Source organism: Chenopodium album, chromosome 1, assembly GCF_948465745.1.
Source record: "Chenopodium album chromosome 1, dcCheAlbu1.1, whole genome shotgun sequence".
Classification (NCBI taxonomy): Eukaryota; Viridiplantae; Streptophyta; class Magnoliopsida; order Caryophyllales; family Amaranthaceae; genus Chenopodium; species Chenopodium album.
Genome location: NC_137834.1, coordinates 82,390,700 through 82,410,182, shown reverse-complemented (window position 1 = coordinate 82,410,182; position 19,483 = coordinate 82,390,700). Strand labels below are relative to the sequence as shown.

The following is a 19,483-nucleotide window of genomic DNA, read 5'->3' as shown; positions in this document are numbered from 1 at the left end:
CGGTTAAGAGAAACATAGAATATATATGCACAACAAATAATGCACACTTAGTCAAGTAGGCACAATATGATGCAATGCGTTTGCCACCTAACCATGGCTCTAGTTCTCTAAAGTTCGGGATATGGGTTAGTCAATAGAGGGTCCATGGTTAATTGTCCGGATGCACCGCGCGGAAGCCTAACCGTGAAGGGTTGGCGCGAGTGGATGGGACACCGCGAGTTTAGAAAAACTCGCTTCCATGGTTTGGTGAATTCAACATCTCGGATGTACCCTTTGTTGCACGGAGCGTTCAATCGGGTAGATGGAGCATGAATTCCCAGAGGGTTATGTCCATATGTAGAACACATATGGGTTTCAGAAAAGTGAGAAAAAATTTAATCAGGAAGTAGGATCGAGCAAACAATACGAATAACCGGTCGAAATTAGAACGCATATTTCTGGCTCGGTATTGGGGGAAATTGGCGCCAGCAATCAGAGACTGGCGCCAGCTTTTAGCTGTAGCGCCTGGCGCCAATACTGGTGTCTTGCGCTACGGTTAAAATACTGGCGCCAATGCTCTGGCCCCTGACGCTACTTCCCACATGCCTCAGCAGCTTTCGGTGCTCGATAAAATTTTCCAGTTTCGCGCGGTGTTATTTCAGTCCTAGTTGTGAAAGATATTCCTCAAATTTCCTACGTGTAAAATCCTATGTTTTTAACTCATTACGGATGGTCTTTCCAATGAGATCTTTTTTATGCATATGACAATAATGTTAATCAAAATTACGCACATGAAATACTTAGAACTTTTCGAGTCTCATCCACTCATTCTAAATCATTGCCGAAACAAATTCAGGAATTAAAATAGAAATCCTCCCCTGTGGAGTCGCCAAAAACTGTAGGGAATAATTTCAAGCCTTAATCCCACTAGCTTGAACCCCACTGTGATCATACACTAAAGTACGGTGGCGTCCAAAAGGGAAGAAGATAGAGCAAAAGAGTCGCCAACAAGTTTTTTAGGAACTTGTAAACCGTTCATAGGATGAAGGTTACACCCCTTAACGATCCAAGAGATCGTCAACTCTATAAGGTCTAGAACCAAATAAGGGTTCGGGGATGAAGGTACAAATCCAACCTAAAAAAGATTGAACCTGCCCTAATAATAGGCCTCTACTTTATTCTGATCGTATTCATGTGCGCTTTCTGATTAATATGCAATCATTAGGATTAACCCTAAACCTGTTTATCTATGTTGGTTGAATTTAATGCACAAATAAACTATGATTGGCGATCACTTGAATTATAATCACAATTAACCCTAAAAAGATTATTAATATCTTATTAAGCATGATTGCAAGTACCAATTCCCTTTACATGCATAGAAAGGTGTGATCAAGCAATAACAATAAGCATCAAGCAACATAATAATAATAATAATAATAATAATAATAATAATAATAATAATAATAATAATAATAATAATAATAATAATAATAATAATCATCACAAATTATAACAATTATAATCATAATCATGTTCATGTTAATATTAAAGCATAATAAACATAAGCAAGATCCTAGGCATGATATTAACAAGATTAATAACAAACCCTATCATGTCACTAAGCAATAAAAATCAAATCTTTAGCCCTAACATGATACTAAGAATCATAAATATTAGGAAGAACATAGGAAGCATCGTAACAATCATATTTGATATTAAAGTTACCCTAGACATGATACTAGGAATATCATAATAACAATGTAAACATGATTTCTACATCATAACATCAATTAAAACCATTAAAGCACTTACTTTGATGCCTCGTACCTCTTTCTAATAACAAAATACACACGTTAGTAACTTCAAGGAAAATAATTATCAAAACAATTAAATTAAATAATTGAAAGAGAGATTTGGGACCAAACCCTCAGAAATTAAACTTTCACGTCTAGGGCGAAGGCAACTTCGAATATGGCTAGGTGTTTCTAGATCTTGCGAATGCGGAATTTTGTATAAAAAACAAAGTTAAAGAAATAAAGAAAAAGATGAATGAAAGAAGAGAATGTTAATTAAAACTGATTGTAGATGATTATCGGTGAGAATTGGTGAATGTTGGTGAATGAAAACGGAGTTTTTAATACGATATTTATAGAGAAAATCAGCCAAAAAGATAAAATAAACAAAACAGAGTCTGACGCACAAAAAACAGAGTTGGCGCAAACCCTGGCTAACTGGCGCCAGACACCAACACTGGCGCCAGGCGCCAATGGCTAGCGCCAGACGCCAGGCCTGGTTCCAGGCGCTAGTGCCTGGGGTCAGGCGCCAAGCCTGGTTTTAACGCGTTTTCGAAAATCAGATAAGTTTGCCGTACTGGAGGATAAAATCATATAATTTCCTCGAAAATGCTATTTGATTTTAATTAAAACTCTGAAAAGTCAAAAGTTAATTTATCAATGCTAATTGAATTAGAAATGAAAAGAACCTTCTAGAAGATTCTAGAAGACTAAAACCATTCCTAATTGCATTAGGAATGATAAATCATATTAGGCCCTCCTCTTGATCATTGGGCCGCATATAAGGCTCAAACCGGGCCCAGTTTGGTAAATTGGCCATAACTTCCTCAATATTCATCGGAATTGGGCTTATAATATATCGTTGGAAAGCTCTTGTCAAGCCCCATCCAACTACAATATTATTGGACCCATATCATGGACCAACAAAACTGGATTGACTGTTTTCTTAAAATAAGTTTTCAAAAACAGAGAGAAAATAAAAGAAATTAAAACTATCCGCAACACTAGATTTTCCACACTTTCACTTCATTCGATTATGATTCGACATGAAAGGTACTCATCACTGGGTTTGATTTTGGGGAGACACAAATGGGTGTCTATATCAACCACAATCAAAGACAAAGAACACATGTTAAGGTTAACACGAAAATCGATCACAAGAAACTAGGAAGAGGACTAGGAATCTAGAATAGTTATGACTCATGGGTATAAAATAAATAAATAAATAAAAATAAAAATCTATAATCCTATGTTATACGAGTTGACACAGATTAAAGGACTTGGCTAAGACTAGCTTGACACGAAGAGATATAAATAAAAATTAAAAAAACAAAAGAAAATTGACGCTAAAAAAACCTAAATTAGACAGGCTGTCGTATATCGGTTATAACTTTTGATCCGTGAATCTGATTAGGACGAAACCAGCTCCAAATGAAAGATAAAACTCGGGGCTACAGATCCATTGGTTTTACGACACATAACTCTTTCTAGAAATCCGGCTATGACCAAAACAAGTTGACTTTTGTGCAGTATACTGACAGGGTAAAGTCGTATCCCCTAATCAAAAGTAAATATCTAAATCCTCTAACTAAAGTAGATAGGGAAGTAGGGTCGATCTCCACAGGGAAACAAGTCTTTTTACTCCTAATTAATTATTATAATCTAAATGATCTAAGTAACCAATATTTATGTTTGAGTATGAAACTAAACTACAAAGAATAGGAATAGGGAGAAAACAATATATAAAAGGATCTAGGGCATAGGTTCACCAATAAATAATACTCCAGGGTAAAACATAGTAATCAATCATTGACATTGCATAAATAACACGATTAACAGGCTCTCGCAATTTATTAATCAACATAGATCTAACAAGCTCTCGCAATTTACTAGATCTAAGTTCTTATTGAAAATAGTCTTTAATATCAAATTAACATCTGATCGATTCATCAATTTAATATTGCTATACTTTTACAAGCCGTAATTGTAAAACGTTAAAACAATTCAATAAGAAATTATCATGCAATACCAATAATCAATAATAGTCAATCATCAATGCATCAATTAACCAGATTGTAAAGGGCTTTCGCTACGTATTACAATCACACAATTAATTTACCGGTATTAAATCTCATCTTTCGAATCTCGACCTAACCATTTATAAATTAACCTGCCTATTGAAACTAGACCTAAACATTAATTCTCATCTGTCGAATCTCGAATCAATATTGTCAAACTCATGCATAAAAGATCTGCGCAAATCTAGTCACAGAGCATTAAATCAATCAATAGGAAATTAATCTAGCATTGATAATCGACAACAATAAATTACCCCTTCATATTATTTATAGATCCCCATAAACCCTAGAAATTAAACTACTCACAAATCATCATGACTAAACTAATCAAGTAAATAAATAAAAACATAATCAAGAAAACAAATAAACTAACTGAAATTAAAAGGGAAGAAATTGTTACCAAAAATAAATCTGGAATTAAAGGAAGAATTAAGAACAAAAGTTTAGAGAGAATTTAAGAGAGAGAAAAATACTAAGTAGAGAGAGAAAATCTAAGAAAGAAGGTCGTCTAATAATTCCGTACAAAATCGTATTTAAACGTTTTCTAAAACAAGAATTAAAACTAAACTAAATCAGGTCTTCCAGAAACGCGCGACCGATCGGGCGAAGGGCCGCCCGATCGGGCGCGCCTTTTTCTTCGCGTTCTTCCCAAGCAGCATCGCCCGATCGTGCTAGATGCTCGCACGATCGGGCGCGCCTTAGCATGCAGCCCTATGGTTTGCCGCGCCCGATCGGGCTAGAGGTTGCCCGATCGGGTCTTTGCTCCTCTTGAGGCTTGGACTTCGATTGGGCTAGATTTCTCGGCCCAATCTGGGTTTCCTCTCGGGTCTCGAATACTTGGTCCAAACGCCTTGGGATCCCAATTACTGAGTCCTTAATCACCGGCTCTCACCGATCCTGGGCCCCAAAAGTGGTCGCGTCCTTCTAGCTTCCGTAGTTGCTCTAAAATATCCCGGGAAAATACTCTAAAAGCATAAATCCCTGCAAAAGTCAACCAAATCTACGAAAACACTAGAAAACACCAATTAGTAATAAAAGTGGCTCTAAAGAGCCAAAAACACTACTAATTATGACCAAGGGACGGGGGTAAAATACTATATAAAATAGACACATCATATACGGGAATAAAAATCCGGGTGACTCAAAAATTAAAAAAAAAATCTATGGCTCGACTCTAATAATAAAAAAAAAAGGGTTTGATAAGAGAAAAAAAATAATTAATAAAAGGTCAATAAAAAAAATGCACACATAAGCATATCGTCACGCATGATGCAATGAAGTTCGCAACCTAAAGTCAAGTTCTATGTTCGACTATGGTCAAGCTTTTGGGTGTCAAAGGGTACCATGGTTAAGAGTTTGGACGCGTTAGCAAGGCAGCCTCCCTTGAGGGTGTATGCCAACGGGCGGCTCCGCGAGTTCGTGATGAAATCGAACTCGACTCCATGGTTTGGGTGGATTTAAAAACTCGGATGAACCCTTATTGCCATGAGCGTTTTTAGGTTGATAGACCATAAATCCCCCGGGCTAGCCATATACGTAGAACATGTACTATTGTGGCAAAATAGGTAAGCTAAAATGCATATGCATATGTGACAATGCCAATTAAATCGCAGGAATACAATTCAAGAATCTTTCAAGTCTCATCCACTCATCTCAATTAAATACCGATCACTCAAATAGATAAATAACCAAGAATCCTCCCCATTGGAGTCGCCAAATTGTAGGCGTCGTTCGAAGTGCGCCTACGTTAAAGCACGTGTAAATATGCTTGACAATCATAGAAAGTGGGAATTGACATTACGATTAGGGAAAAAGCAAAGTAGGGAGCCGCCAACAAGTTTTTAAGGAACTTGTAAACCGTTCACGGATCATAAAAGGCAACCACGAATAAGGGATAACGATAGGCAACAACGATTGACCCGTGAAGGTTACACCCTATTCATAATCCATGAGATTACTAACTCCAGATGGTTCGGAACCACTAAAGGAGGATCGGGGATGATGGTACGAAGTGAGTCATGGAGTCACATTCGCCCGTATTGGCCTCTACTCGATTCTTATAGTGAAAAGTGATTCCTGCGATCTCAAAGGCATACAAACAAAATATTCAATTTTCTCCAAACTATTATTAAGCTAAATTGGTTGAATATTAATGCAACACATAATTATAAAATATCGTGATCACTTGATTAACAACAAGATTAAAAAGGAACCTAAGCCGGTTGTCCAAATTATCTTATTAGGCGCGCGTGATTTTCAATTACATATTCCCTTTAAACATGCAAAATGGTGATCATAAAAAATATAATAGAATAAACATTAGTATTGGAAGCAATTTAACAATAAATTGTTAGTCAAATAAAATAATAATAACCCTAATCATGATACTAACAATATTAAAATAAGAGTAATTAAATTAATTAATTACTCACATTACGCACGTCCCTTTAAATTGCTACATCATGAATAAACTGTTAGTAACTTCAATAAATATAAAGCAAATGAAAATTAAATTAAATAAATGTAGATTTGATTTGGTCCAAACCCTCAGTTAATTATACCTTTCACGCCTTGGTTTAAGTATAAAACTTTGGGTATTGTATGAACTCCTTGGAGTGCTGAATTAGGGGAAGTATTTTGAGAGAATAGGGTGGCTAGTATTTAGGCTAAAGAGGGAGAAGAGAATTATTTTGTGATCAAGCTTGTTGATGATTGAAAAAGGGGAGATATAACCTCTATTTATAGAGAAAACAAAGGGTCGAAGAATCAAGAAAAGATAAGAATTCGAATCGGATAAAACTCTTGCGATAGACAGCAGTTTTTGCGGTTTTTGTTTTTATCATATCTTTTGATCCAGAAATCGGAATAAGATAAATAAGATATCGTCGGAAATATCTTGAAGTCTACTTTCTAATCCAATTGGAATAATATTAAAATATTTTTTAGAATAAAAGATATGGCCGAAATAGTGAGACGGTGTCAGTTTCGGATAGAGTTTGACATTTTATTCATATCTCTTCAGTTATAGCTCCGAATTGATATTATAATATATCATTGGAAAGATAATTTCAAGGGCTATCCAACCATATAAAATTTGGATAAAAACTATGAGGCACGAAAATAATATCTGTCTATCTTTGAACGTCTTTCAATTCTAATAGAAATAGGATTTTCAAAAAGAAAAGTTTTTTTCAATTTCAAACTCGCTAATCTTATCTTTTCAATAAGGATAATTAAGATATTTTAGAAACTTATAGAAGCTTCTAATTAATCCTAATTGGTTTAGGAATTTGATTAAATCATTTGGACCCTCCACATGATCATTGGGTCGTAGGTAAGGTGGGCTTAGGTTCGGTTTGGGCTCGGCTGAATATTTTGGCCATAACTTATTCGTTATAACTCGTATTTGGGCTTATAATATATCATTGGAAAGATATTTTCAAGCCCCATCCAACTATTTAATCATTGTACCCAGATTATGGACCAAAATAAACTGGATTAAACGTTTTTATAAAAAGGACACGAAATGAATGATTTTAAAGGACACGAAATGAATTATTTTGGGTTTAAAGGCACGAAAAGAGGAAAATAAGTTATGGTTTGGGGAAATGGGATAGGAGTTGGGTTGGTTTTATGAAATGGAAATATGGATTTAAGCACTCCAAGATTAAATACTCAACCCGACCAATAATGGCGGTGAAAGGTTGTTCATCATCGGGTTTGGTTTTGGGGAGACATTTTTAGGTGTCTACACCCCTAATCCAGCTGCCCCTGGATTACCCTTCGAAGCCCCATCAGTATTTAACTTAACCCACCCAACTTTCGGAGCAACCCATCGAATGTATGCTAATTGCCTCTTGCGTTTTCCCCTCTCTTGTATCACCAAAGCCCTGCTTTCCATAGCTTGTTTAATCAAACCAACCCTTGCAAAAATAAAGCTCACTTGGTCTATTGGTATGCTCGGTTCTGGGTTGAAAGCTCTTTCATTGCGCCATCTCCAAAGTCACCAACATGTTACAGCAAAGACTCTCGGCCATTCCTCTCCTCTCATTGCATCTCCACCCGCAATGTTCTTCAAAATCCAATTTGCAAAAGGAATCTCAGCATCTTCTCGACTCTCTCCAGCCCCAAGCTTTTGCCAAACATACCTGGGCGTAGGACACATGAAAAGTATGTGTTCAGTATCTTCATCATTTGTTCCACAGGCTAAGCATCGAGGATCCTCTATTAAGTTTCGCACAAATCGATTTTTGTTTGTTATTAAACTGTCTTGGGTAGCTAGCCAGAAGAAGAAGCGTATCCTTTGAGGAACTGGAAGCCTCCATATTATTTTCCACCCTTGAAAACCATTCACATCTTCATTTTTCAGTTACACGAATTATAGCAATAGCTGATTTTATTGTGAATCCCCCTGTTGGTGACCCTTTCCAGTAGATTTCATCCACTGTTTCCTCATCATCAATAACAGAATGTGCAGCAATTTCTACCAATACATTCTCAGGAAGGTAATCTGAGAAAAGCTCAAGCTTCCAGTCCACATTTTTGTCCCACATTTCCTTAATTGTCATATCCTGCACTTGTAGCGGAGGTTCTCTGTTCACCAACTCCAATAGAGGCTGTGAGGTAGCCTATCTATTATGCCAGAAAAAAGTTCGAGAGTCATTCCCGACAGCCATATTCATTCCCTTCCTTACTATGTCCACACTACTCATAATACTTTTCCAAGTACTAGAGGCATTCACTTTGTCCTTGAACATGTCAAGGTCACAACGATTGTCGCAATATTTAGCTCTTACAACTCTTGACCACAATGCATTGGGTTCAGCTAACAAATGCCAACCCAACTTAGCAAGGAATGCTTTATTGGCATCCCTCATCGAATTAAATCCCAGCCCACCTTCAGCTTTTGGACGAGTGATGTTCTGCCACAAAATCAGATGCACCTTTCTCTTGCCTTCACTTTCACCCCATAGAAAGTTCGTATTCTTCATGTCGATTATATCACAGGTTGATCTAGGCAACTTTATCGATTGCATTGTATACTAGGGAATCGTACTCAAGGTGGACTGTACTAGTGTTGATCGACCAGCTATTGATAGAGTCTTGGTCTTCTAGCCCGCTAGTTTTCCATTGATTTTTTCAACCAAATATTGATACTCCTGCTTAGAGGTACGACCATTGATTGTGGGAACTTCTAAGTATTTTCCGAATTCCTCAGTTTGATCCATGCCCAGACATTCACACACTCTATCCCTTGTGTCGAAGTTAGTATTATTTGAAAAATAAATCTTTGATTTTTCAATACTAACCTTACTCCTATAGGTATACAAAATTGAACCAAGCAATGTTTCATAATCTGCGCTTGCTCTGTCGAGGCTTCACAAAATAAAATTAGATCATCGGCCAAGGCTAAGTTTGAAACCGATGGCCCATTTCGACTTGCACGAATTGGTTTCCACCCTCCTAACCTCACCTCTGTATCAATCAAATGTGCCAATCTATCCATACAAATTACATAAATGTACGGTGAAAAGGGGTCTCCTTGTCTAATTCCACGAGTTGGCATGAACGCTTCCATGGGTTCTCCATTCCACAAAATTTTCAACTTCGCTAAGGTGATGCATTGTATAGTCAAGTCGACCATCAATTGAGGTAGTCGAAGCTCCAAAAGTGAGTCCCTTATGAAACTCCATCTAAGCCTGTCATAGGCTTTTTCGAAATCTATTTTCACTGCGATACATCCCACTTTACCTTGCTTGTGTCTCATACTATGGAGCATTTCTTGGACAATAATTATATTGTCAGTTATTTGCGTCCTTGGAACAAAACTGCACTGAGTAGGGGAAATCAGAGTAGGGAGTACGGGCTTGAGCCGATTAACAATGACTTTTGTCACAATCTTTTAGGTTATGTTACAAAGTCCAATCGGCCTGAATTGATTCGCTTTCTCCGGAGTATCAATTTTAGGAATTAACACTAGGAAAACATCATTCAACCCATCAGGAAACTCACGACCTTCCAACACATTCTTCACCAATTTCACCCGATTAGGGCTCACAAGATCCCAAAATTTCTGATAAAATATCGGTTGAAAACCATTCGGTCCAGGTGCTTTATATGGTTTCATACTTTTTAGTGCTTATTGCACTTCACTAGCACTAAAAGGCCTTGACAAAGTCTCCATGCTCGACACTAAAATTTCTGGAAAATAATCATGAAGGAGCTGCACTTGTTCTCGAGCTTGCTGTTCTTCCTAGAATAGGCCTTTCCAGTACTCGAGGATCAAACCTTGGACTTCACTTGGATTAGTTTTCCATTCGCCATCATTGCCTCTAAGAGTTTCAATCCTATTTTTTCTTCTTCAAGTGACTGTCGAAAGGTGGAAGTAACGGGTATTCCGATCACCATCACATATCAAATCAGCTCTTGATTTCTGAAACCAGAGAAGTTCTTCAGCATTTAGAACCTATTCCATCTGTTAGCGCAGTTGATTCTCAAGGGTTATAAGGTACCGGTTACCACCCTTCAACAACTCAGATTGGATTCCTTCAAGGCAAGCCCATAATTCAGATTTTTTTCTAAAAATATTGTAGAACTCTTCTTTATTCCATCTATCCAATTTGTCAGCAAAATCGATCTTTCAAAAATGGAACAACAGGGGCATCACTCCTCCAGTTCGAGTACACAAATTCCTCAAATTTTTCATGTGTAAGCCAGGCTGCTTGGAACCGAAAAGGTCTTAGTATCTTTGGGATAGGTGCAAAAATCGAAGTACTAATTAGGATTGGACAGTAATCGGAGGCTGATTTTGGCAGATTGCGAACTGCCCCTTCATCGAACCTTAATCTCCGGGCTTCATTCACTAACCCTCTATCGAGCCGAGCTGATTTGAAGGTCTCTTGAGACAAACCTCGAAACCAGGTATGAGCTGGGCCCGAGCATCCAAGGTTAATTAATTCCGTGTTTTCAATCCAATTTGCAAAGTCCCTACATCTCCTCTGCATTTCGGATCCACCAACACCGTTTCTTTCATCCATACTCGAAGTCTCATTAAAATCACCTGCTAATAACCAAGGTCCCGAGTAAGCATCCTTGATTTTTTCCAACTCCGCCCATAGATCATTCCTCAAACTACTTCCAGGACTAGCGTAAATAGCAGAGAACAGCCAGGGGTCTCCACCATCTTTTTTGAGTTCAACAGTAAGATGTTGAGAATGCTCTCCATACACTGTCACCGCAATTTTTTCCATCCTCTAGAATAACCAAATCCCACCACTAAATCCATGAGCTTCTACTTGACGCTGACCCGAGAAACCAATTTTATTGCAAATTTGTTGAGCATTGTCACCACTCATATGAGTCTCAACTAACACTAATATTATCGGATCATTAATTCTACTAAGTTCCTTAATGATAGAAAATTTATTCCCAACACCTTTTACATTCCAACACAAAATTTTAATAGACATATTAAAATTTGGAAAATTAAGGTACATATCACACACGTTCAGAGGAACGTTAGACATCAAGCTTAGGAAAGCTTGTCTAAGTGCCTTCATTGGCCCCTCTGTCTCCATTGGTAAGGTAAAATTCGCCATCATGCTTCGAGGGTTGTGCTCCGGTTGAACATAGGTGTCCAATTGAATTGTTGCCTTGTTCGCTAATGGGTGTACCACTATCAAGTAAGGTCCCTCCGTTTGGTAATCCACGAACATCTCGAAACTCGGAGGGATTCTCAACTCCATCGTCATAGGCACTTGATTTGGGAACATGCTGAGAGCCCTCAAGGTTCGACTGCAGACGGTTTTCCTTACCCCTAGCTCCAATTAATTTAGAGTACGGAGAGGCTGAGTCTGATTTCTTAAAATTTGACTTCGAAGCAATAGTGAACTTATTCTTGGAAGTCAAAGGCAGTCTATTATATTTTCATATTTTTTTACTTAAATTAGGCAAGATAGTATTTCCATTATTCCGATTAAAATTATTTCCAAGGATATTATTATTATTCAAAATTCTATCATTCACTAGATCCACATGATAATCTTTTCCAAAATTATTCTCCTCCAAATCCTCCAGATTTTGTTCCATAATCACATCCTTTTTCATATTGGAATATAATTATCTTCATTCATCACATCGTTTTCCATATTGGAATTATCTTCATTCGACTTACGAGTTAATATGGCATATAAACGTTTTTCGTTTACATGATGGAATTTTCAATATTATTAAGCATATTTCAATCTTATATATATATATATATATATATATATATATATATATATATATATATATATATATATATATATATATATATATATATATATATATATATATATATATATATATATATATATATATATATATTAGTGGTAGCCAATTAAATACGAGATTATTAATTTATTTTAGAATTAAATAATTTAAATGACACGTAAGAAAAATTGGCAAATGAGATTTTCAGTTTAAATTAATTAAATATAAAATAATATCTTTTGATATCAGGAATTTTATCTAAATATATAACAAATTTTAGCACATAAAAAATATATATAAAAAAGTTATTTAAAAATTAACAAACCGTGGATCGCACGGGTTTCATCTAGTATTTTATTGTTTTCGTGCTTTTTAGCTGACATAACACTTAACTCTAGACGTTAGAGCATGGTTAACGATCAATTTCAATCCCGTTTTGTCTTGACTTTGGGAATCACAAGCTCTGCTTCACCCCGTCGTTGAGGAATCGACAACATGATCAACAAGCACTCCTCTTTCTCTACTCCATTTTTGTCAGAGTTTGAGATAGCGAGATACGAATTTGATGTCGTGAGCGTACTTGGTGCATAGATCTGAAAGTGGTATAGCTGAATTGGTAAATTTTCTTATCTTGAAAACCCTAGTTTTTGCAAACCCTATAATTTCTATTAATTTTGTGAATTATTGATGTCGTTTGTTGCAATTGTTAAAGATATGCTTGTAGGAAATTTGACTAATAGCAATTAAGATAATTAAATGACTTATCTAGAAAATGTCGTGGCGTGACAATCGATCACTGCCCTAAAGTCGAATTTGCCCTGCACAGGTACACACGGACTCATAGGAATCGACCTCCAAGGTTACACGACTCTAACTCTTCGGTGTACTACGGAGAGTTAGATTGGAAACACCTTCGAACAATGCTCAATAGAAAAGGAGGTCATGAAGAATAATTGTAAGAGAGGATAAATTCCCTTTTTTTCTGTGTTCGGAAAGGGACAAAAGGAGATGTTTATATAGTATATGAATGTGAACTAGATACAACGAATCTGGTTACGAATGAGAGTGAATAAGGTACAACGAAGTTCGTCACCAATTTAGACCAAAAATGGTTAACATCTAAATCCCCCAATTAAGTCCAAAACGACTGACTAATTGAGCATTTTTCAAGGAACCAACTTAATTTTAGGAACCAATTTATACAATGCAATCTTTGACAAATGGGAAATTAATTCTTTTGAAGCACAATTTATTTGGAGTTCTCTACCTAAACTCCAACAATGCTTGTTCTGGGTTAAAATACAGATATTAGGTGGGTAATATGTTGTTGATTTTATTGAATGTTCTTCCAAATAATCGAATATGGAATTGGAATGGAGTGAAGGAATTGGAATGGAGTGAAGCAAACGGAAATTGGGAAGGGTCTAAATTATCAAAATGCTCTGTAATTGGGGGGGGGGGGGTTGGATAGTGTATGTGTTGTAGTTGTAGTTGTTGAATTGAAATAGGAGTGATCGAGTAAAGTGATTTCTGGTGAAGAAGTTGTCAATTTGAAATTGGATTTCTTTCATTGCTAAAAATTGCTTGTTCCTTTGTTCTAATTGTTTATTTAAGTGAATTCTGCTGAAGGTATATATGTTCTTGATCTGTAGTGATAAGTGTTGGAATCTTTTTACCTTTGTTGCATCTGCTATTGAGTATGAACTGTTAATACCTTCCCCTCCCCCCTCTCATTTTGAATAGACTGCATAATACAAATTTTCTGCTTCTTTCCTAGCATTCACATTCTATTTTGGTAACCATTAATATTTTTATATTGATGCATGCTCAGTTGTAAGTTCTCTCAGTTTGGTATCTAAAATAGGAGTGATTAAGTGAATTCTGTTATAGAAGTTGGCAATTTGAAATTGGAGTTCGTCTTATATTGCAGTTTGGCTATGGAATGTGATTCTGACGAAAAACTAGATGGAGATGTGGATTGGAGGGAAACGATTCTGTGGGAAAGACCAGGCAGGTACTCTTCTGATCAAAGACTTCCATCAAATTACATCAAGTAGAAAATGCAAATCGCAAGTCAAGTTTTCTCAAAATCAGGGGAAAATCCTTAACAGCAGATCAAATTAAGTCCCTATTCGTCTTTCCAAACACCCATCAAACCATACCAGCCCAAACTCAAACATTTACGAGTTCATTCTACTAGCCCCCGTTGCATGAGACAACATGAACCAATCTACTTAAAGTCCTAGACACCGTGCTTGAGTTGCTCTTACAGAAATAACACTGTAGTGTCGAGTTACATGGCAGACACATCATCTGCTAAGGCTTGAATTAGATCACAAAGTGTTCCTAGAGAACAAAGGCCTTCCACACCAGAGAGAGAAGGGATAGGAATTCCAAAAACGCGCTTATTTTTTGGATCATCGAATGAGGTACTTCACCATCTTGCAGAAATACTCAAAGGATGCAGAGAAATACTCAAAGGGCGCAGAGATAAACTCTTGTATATTTGATTGGTAGTTTGTTTTATCTAGTGTTTCATTGAAGTTTAAGTAGAAATTCATAGGCTGATGTAATTTTAAGTCTGGATATATACTCACTACTTCAGTTTAATTCTAGAGATGCAGGAGTTTTCTGACATTTTACAACAAAATAACAAGAAACAGTTAACAATATTTGAACTCTTCAGAACTCAAAATATCTAATACTTCTGCACTTCCTATAACAGAACATCAAGTACTACATAGTTGAAATTCATACACATTAAAATACATCAAGAACAAATGTAATTAAAAGAGCATACAAAATTTCCAGCTAATTAGCTATAAAAAACATCCAGCTAATCTTGGATTCTAGTCCACTTGAAACCTTTAAACAACTCAAAAGGCGCTTCAACAGAAAAACAAACATACTAGTTCAACTAGTGGAATTGCATATCAGAGTTTGCCTCGGAGCTGTGGCATGTAGTAGTAGTAGGACTATTATTGCTCAATGCTATCAGAAAAAGTAGCAAGAGTTTTCTGCAGAACCCCAAAAGGCGATGAGATCGCACTCGCCGGTGGAGTGACAAACTCCACCTCACTAACATCATACAATGCCAAATTACTCGGCCGCAGAACTTCGGCCAATGGACCACCAGGTGTGGTGGTAGAACAAACCCTTGAAACAATAAGGCTAAGGCCCATATGAATTTGGCACATTTCATCATCAATAACATTGGAATAGCCTCCATTTGATGAGGACAATGAAAGTTTACTACTTCCATTGTTCTTATTATTTCCTGCCATACCCATTGACTAAGCATCAAACAAAGGCCTTTCTAATAAACCCAATTCATCAGATTTAGTAAGGTTGGAACCAGATTGAGAGTTCAAATTCAAGGGCTCCCCTTGAAATTGTTGATGGAAAACAGTGGAATTCATGTTTGTCTGTTGTTAGGCCATATATATAATATGTATAGCTAATGGGCCGTTGTTAAGTTCTGAGCCCTAATCTCTTAGGTTGTATATATATACTTGTGTATACGCTAATACGAAATACAACTCTCTATTCTCTCTACTCTCTCTACTCTCTCTAATTTGACATGGTATCGGAGCCAAAATCACTATAATCCCTAAAATCAATTTCTACCATCAATTTCACTAAAAAAAAAAAAATTGGTTCGAATTTAGGATAATCCCCAATTAAATTTCTTCTAATTTATTTTTTTGGTTGCTTCGTGATTAGTGTTGTGCGCACTACTATTCAATTTCTTCTAATTTGGGATATTTTCTGATTTAATTTCACGCTCTGCCGTGCTAAGTTCGTGGGGTTTCTATTGTTCTTCTACTCTCCTACTACTTGATTAACAATGGCGAATGACACCATTGTTTCCCCTTCTACTGTATTCGGCCACCATGATACTCTGCCCACTGAACATTTTCTGTCCAAGCGACGTCAAAGGTCGGGTTTATTTAGTACTCATTGCAATCGTATGGGTCACGATTATGGTGGTTGTTTTCTGGTTCATGGCCTCATCGAATGGTGGTTGAACAAGTATGGCCGATTGTCTTCTACGGCTGCTTCTTATTCTCTGCCTACTACCGCTCTACCTGCTGCTACTCTGCCTACTACTGCTCTACCTGCAAATGCCTCCGCGTCGCACCCTGTGCCAGGCTGCGGGGACATCCCGCGATTGCTGCACCAGCCTCGCAGCTACTGTCAGACCGCGGGTATACCCCGCGGTTACTGCCTTATCTACTATGCCTTTGTATTCTATTTCCGCTATTAATCCTACAACCTAACTAATGACGCTTATCTATCATCGTCATGGATTATAGACACTAGTTCATCCAATCATGTTACCAGCAATGAGACATTTTTACACGATGCTCACTGTATTATTTTTTGTCCTGTTGGTCTTCCTGATGGTGCTAAGGCCATGGCTACAAAGGAGGGTCGTGTTTTCTTGGCGGATGGCATTACTCTTGAACATGTTCTTTTTGTTCCGTAATTGAATTGCAATTTGATTTCGGTATCTAAGCTGATTGATGATTCTAATTGCTTTGTCCGATTCACTAATTCTCTTTGTGCCATACAGGATCAATCCTCGGGGAGCTTAATTGGAGGCGATGAACGAATAGATGGACTATATTATTTCCGACGTATCTCAAAATTATGTGCACTCACGGGTCCGGAGATTTCTACATTTGAGTTGTGGCATCGTCGTGTGGGGCATCCGTCGGAGAAAATTGTCAAATTGCCTCCTGCTATTCGAGGTAATACTGCCACTAAGTATTTACATAAAGAATGTAAAATTTGTCCTCTAGCTAAACAAACCCGAGCCAGTTTTCCTGATAGTGATATTCGTATTCTTGAAATGATACATTGTGATTTGTGGGGACTGTATAAGACAGCTTCTACTTATGGTGCTCATTATATTATTTTTTAACTATAGTGGATGATTTTTCACGAGGTGTTTGGGTTTATTTGCTGAATGATAAAACTGAAATTTGTTATTCTTTCTGTTCTTTCTTTGCTATGGTTAAAAATCAATTTGATGTTACTGTTAAGTGTGTACGGAGTACTAATGGTACGAAATTCAAAATTATGCTTCCGTATTTTGATGAACATGGCATTCTCTTTCAAACCTCTTGTGTCGGTTCCCCTCAACAAAATGGTCGGGTAGAGCGTAAACACCAACAAATATTAAATGTCAGTCGTGCATTGATGTTTCAAGGCAATTTGCCGATTACTTTTTGGGGAGAGTGTGTTCTTGGGGAGGTTTATGTTATTAACCACACTCCTTCTCTTTGACTTGATAATAGAACTCCATATGAAATGTCTTTGGGAAAAAAACCTAATTATGACAAATTGCGTGTGTTTGGGTGCCTTTGTTTTGCTCATAACCAAAAAACCAAAGGTGACAAATTTGCTCCTAGGAGTAGGAAGTGTGTGTTTGTGGGTTACCCTCATGGTAAAAAGGGTTGGAAGTTGTATGATTTGGAAACCAGTGATATATTTGTTTCCCGTGATGTTAAATTTTTTGAGAATGACTTTCCGTTTGTGCAAGATGGTGATTCGGTTTCTAGTACTGTGGGTGCCGAGATTGTGTCTAATGAAAATGTTGGTGTTGACCATGATTTTATTGATGACTTGGAGTATGTGTTAGAGGTAGGTGAAGACTCTCTTGTGCCCGAAACATCACCTCAAACTCACGACCCTGTTGCTGATCCTACATCCCTTGCCTCGCCACCTGCTGCTTCCCCTATAGCACCTACCCCCACCTGCCGCTAGCCTTTAAGGTAGCCTAGACCGCACCTCACCTCCGGCCACTCCCACGCACCGCAGATACGCTGTGGAACCCTCTACCAGCCATTACTCTTCCTTGGCAAGCAGCCCTACCGCATCTCCAAGCTCTCCTCCTTCTTCTATTGTTGAGTTGGGTCGTGGTCAAAGGCCACGACAAGCTCCTGGGTGGCACCGTGATTACGTTGCACATACTATATCTCTCTCTAATCCATCTATCACTCCGAGTTCACCATCTACTTTAAGCTCCTCGGGTACTCCTTATCCCTTAGCACATTTTTTGAATTGTGATAAATTTTCTTTGCGACACCTTGTGTTTATTGCAGCTGTGGATACATTGGTTGAGCCTCGTAATTTTCATGAGGCAATGCAGCACGAGGGTTGGCGAGAGGTCATGCAAAAAGAGATTAATGCTCTTGAAAATAATGAAACATGGGTGATGGAAAAATTACCTCCGGGAAAGAAAGCCTTGGGATGCCGATGGGTGTACAAGGTCAAGCTAAATTCCGATGGCACACTTGAACGATTGATAAGGGTGGAGACTTGATGATCATGTATAATAATAATGATTATTATATCTTAAAAAAGAATAATGTATTCTTTAATATAAGTGGTGGAGACTTGATGGTCTTTGGTAGTAAAAAGAAAATAAGAATATGGTTAATTTCTACTATGTGATAAATGTAGGTATAAAGTATTTATGTAGCAAGTCATTGTCTCATGGACAATGAGCATTGAAGTGTTTTGTGTGTCAAAGTAAAGTTGTTTATTACAATGCCACATTGAGAAAGATTTTTTGCAAAGTCATTATCTATATGGTTTTCATTGTTGTTGAGCAATAGTATGTTAAATTTTTCCTAGCCCTTATCTTTCTCTATTCTCTTTTTAGTAAGATAGTTTACCTTTTAGAGAGCAAGAAGTCTATTCAGTATAAAAGTGAAGAGGCTATATATTGGAATTGTAATTTTATAGGATTTCATGTCAAGAGTAATCTTGTAAATTAGCTTAGTTTACTTTGATTGAGATAGCTGTGTTGTAGCCTCACAATAATCTGAAGTTATTTTTTTTTCACAGTTTTGCTTCTTGTTTTAGTTTAGAATTGAATATGGCAGGAAATGGGGATGAATATTCAGCAGTCCAGAAACGCGATATTGAAGCTAGACTTCGAGTTCTAGAGCTTAGGGAAGCTAATTTACAGGGAAAATTATCTGATGCAATGACCATTCATTCTGATGTAGGTAAGAGGGTTACCAAGTTAAAGAGGAAATTCGATGAGCTATCAAATGAGATTTTGGAAATCAGGAGCTTTGGTGAAGGGAAAAGAGTTCGAAAGAATGTTGCAAGCCATGTTGATGAGTTTATGCCTATGGTGCAGTCAGAGAAGACCAAAATGCTGAAGATAGCACTTGGTGAAGATGTTGTGGTTGTTGTTAAGGGTTAAGGTGATGGTACAAGTAAGGAAGATGTGAAAAATAACATTGTTGAAGGCAAAAGTGGAGAGTGATGTAGTTTTTGGCTACTGGTTTTGGGGATAATACACAGAAGAAGAATCTGATGGGGGTGATCTTGTTAATGATTTAATCATGAAATTTT

At 37.2% G+C, this 19,483-nt stretch overlaps 1 protein-coding gene across 1 annotated transcript; it reads right to left on the bottom strand.

Moving 5' to 3' along the window:
* Window positions 1–10,476: 10,476 nt before the first annotated feature.
* Window positions 10,477–11,103, bottom strand: LOC145636927 (uncharacterized). Its single transcript, XM_081688463.1, has one exon. It carries the CDS (start codon window positions 11,101–11,103, stop codon window positions 10,477–10,479), a length of 627 nt encoding a protein of 208 aa, XP_081544589.1.
* Between the last annotated feature and the right edge of the window lie 8,380 nt (window positions 11,104–19,483).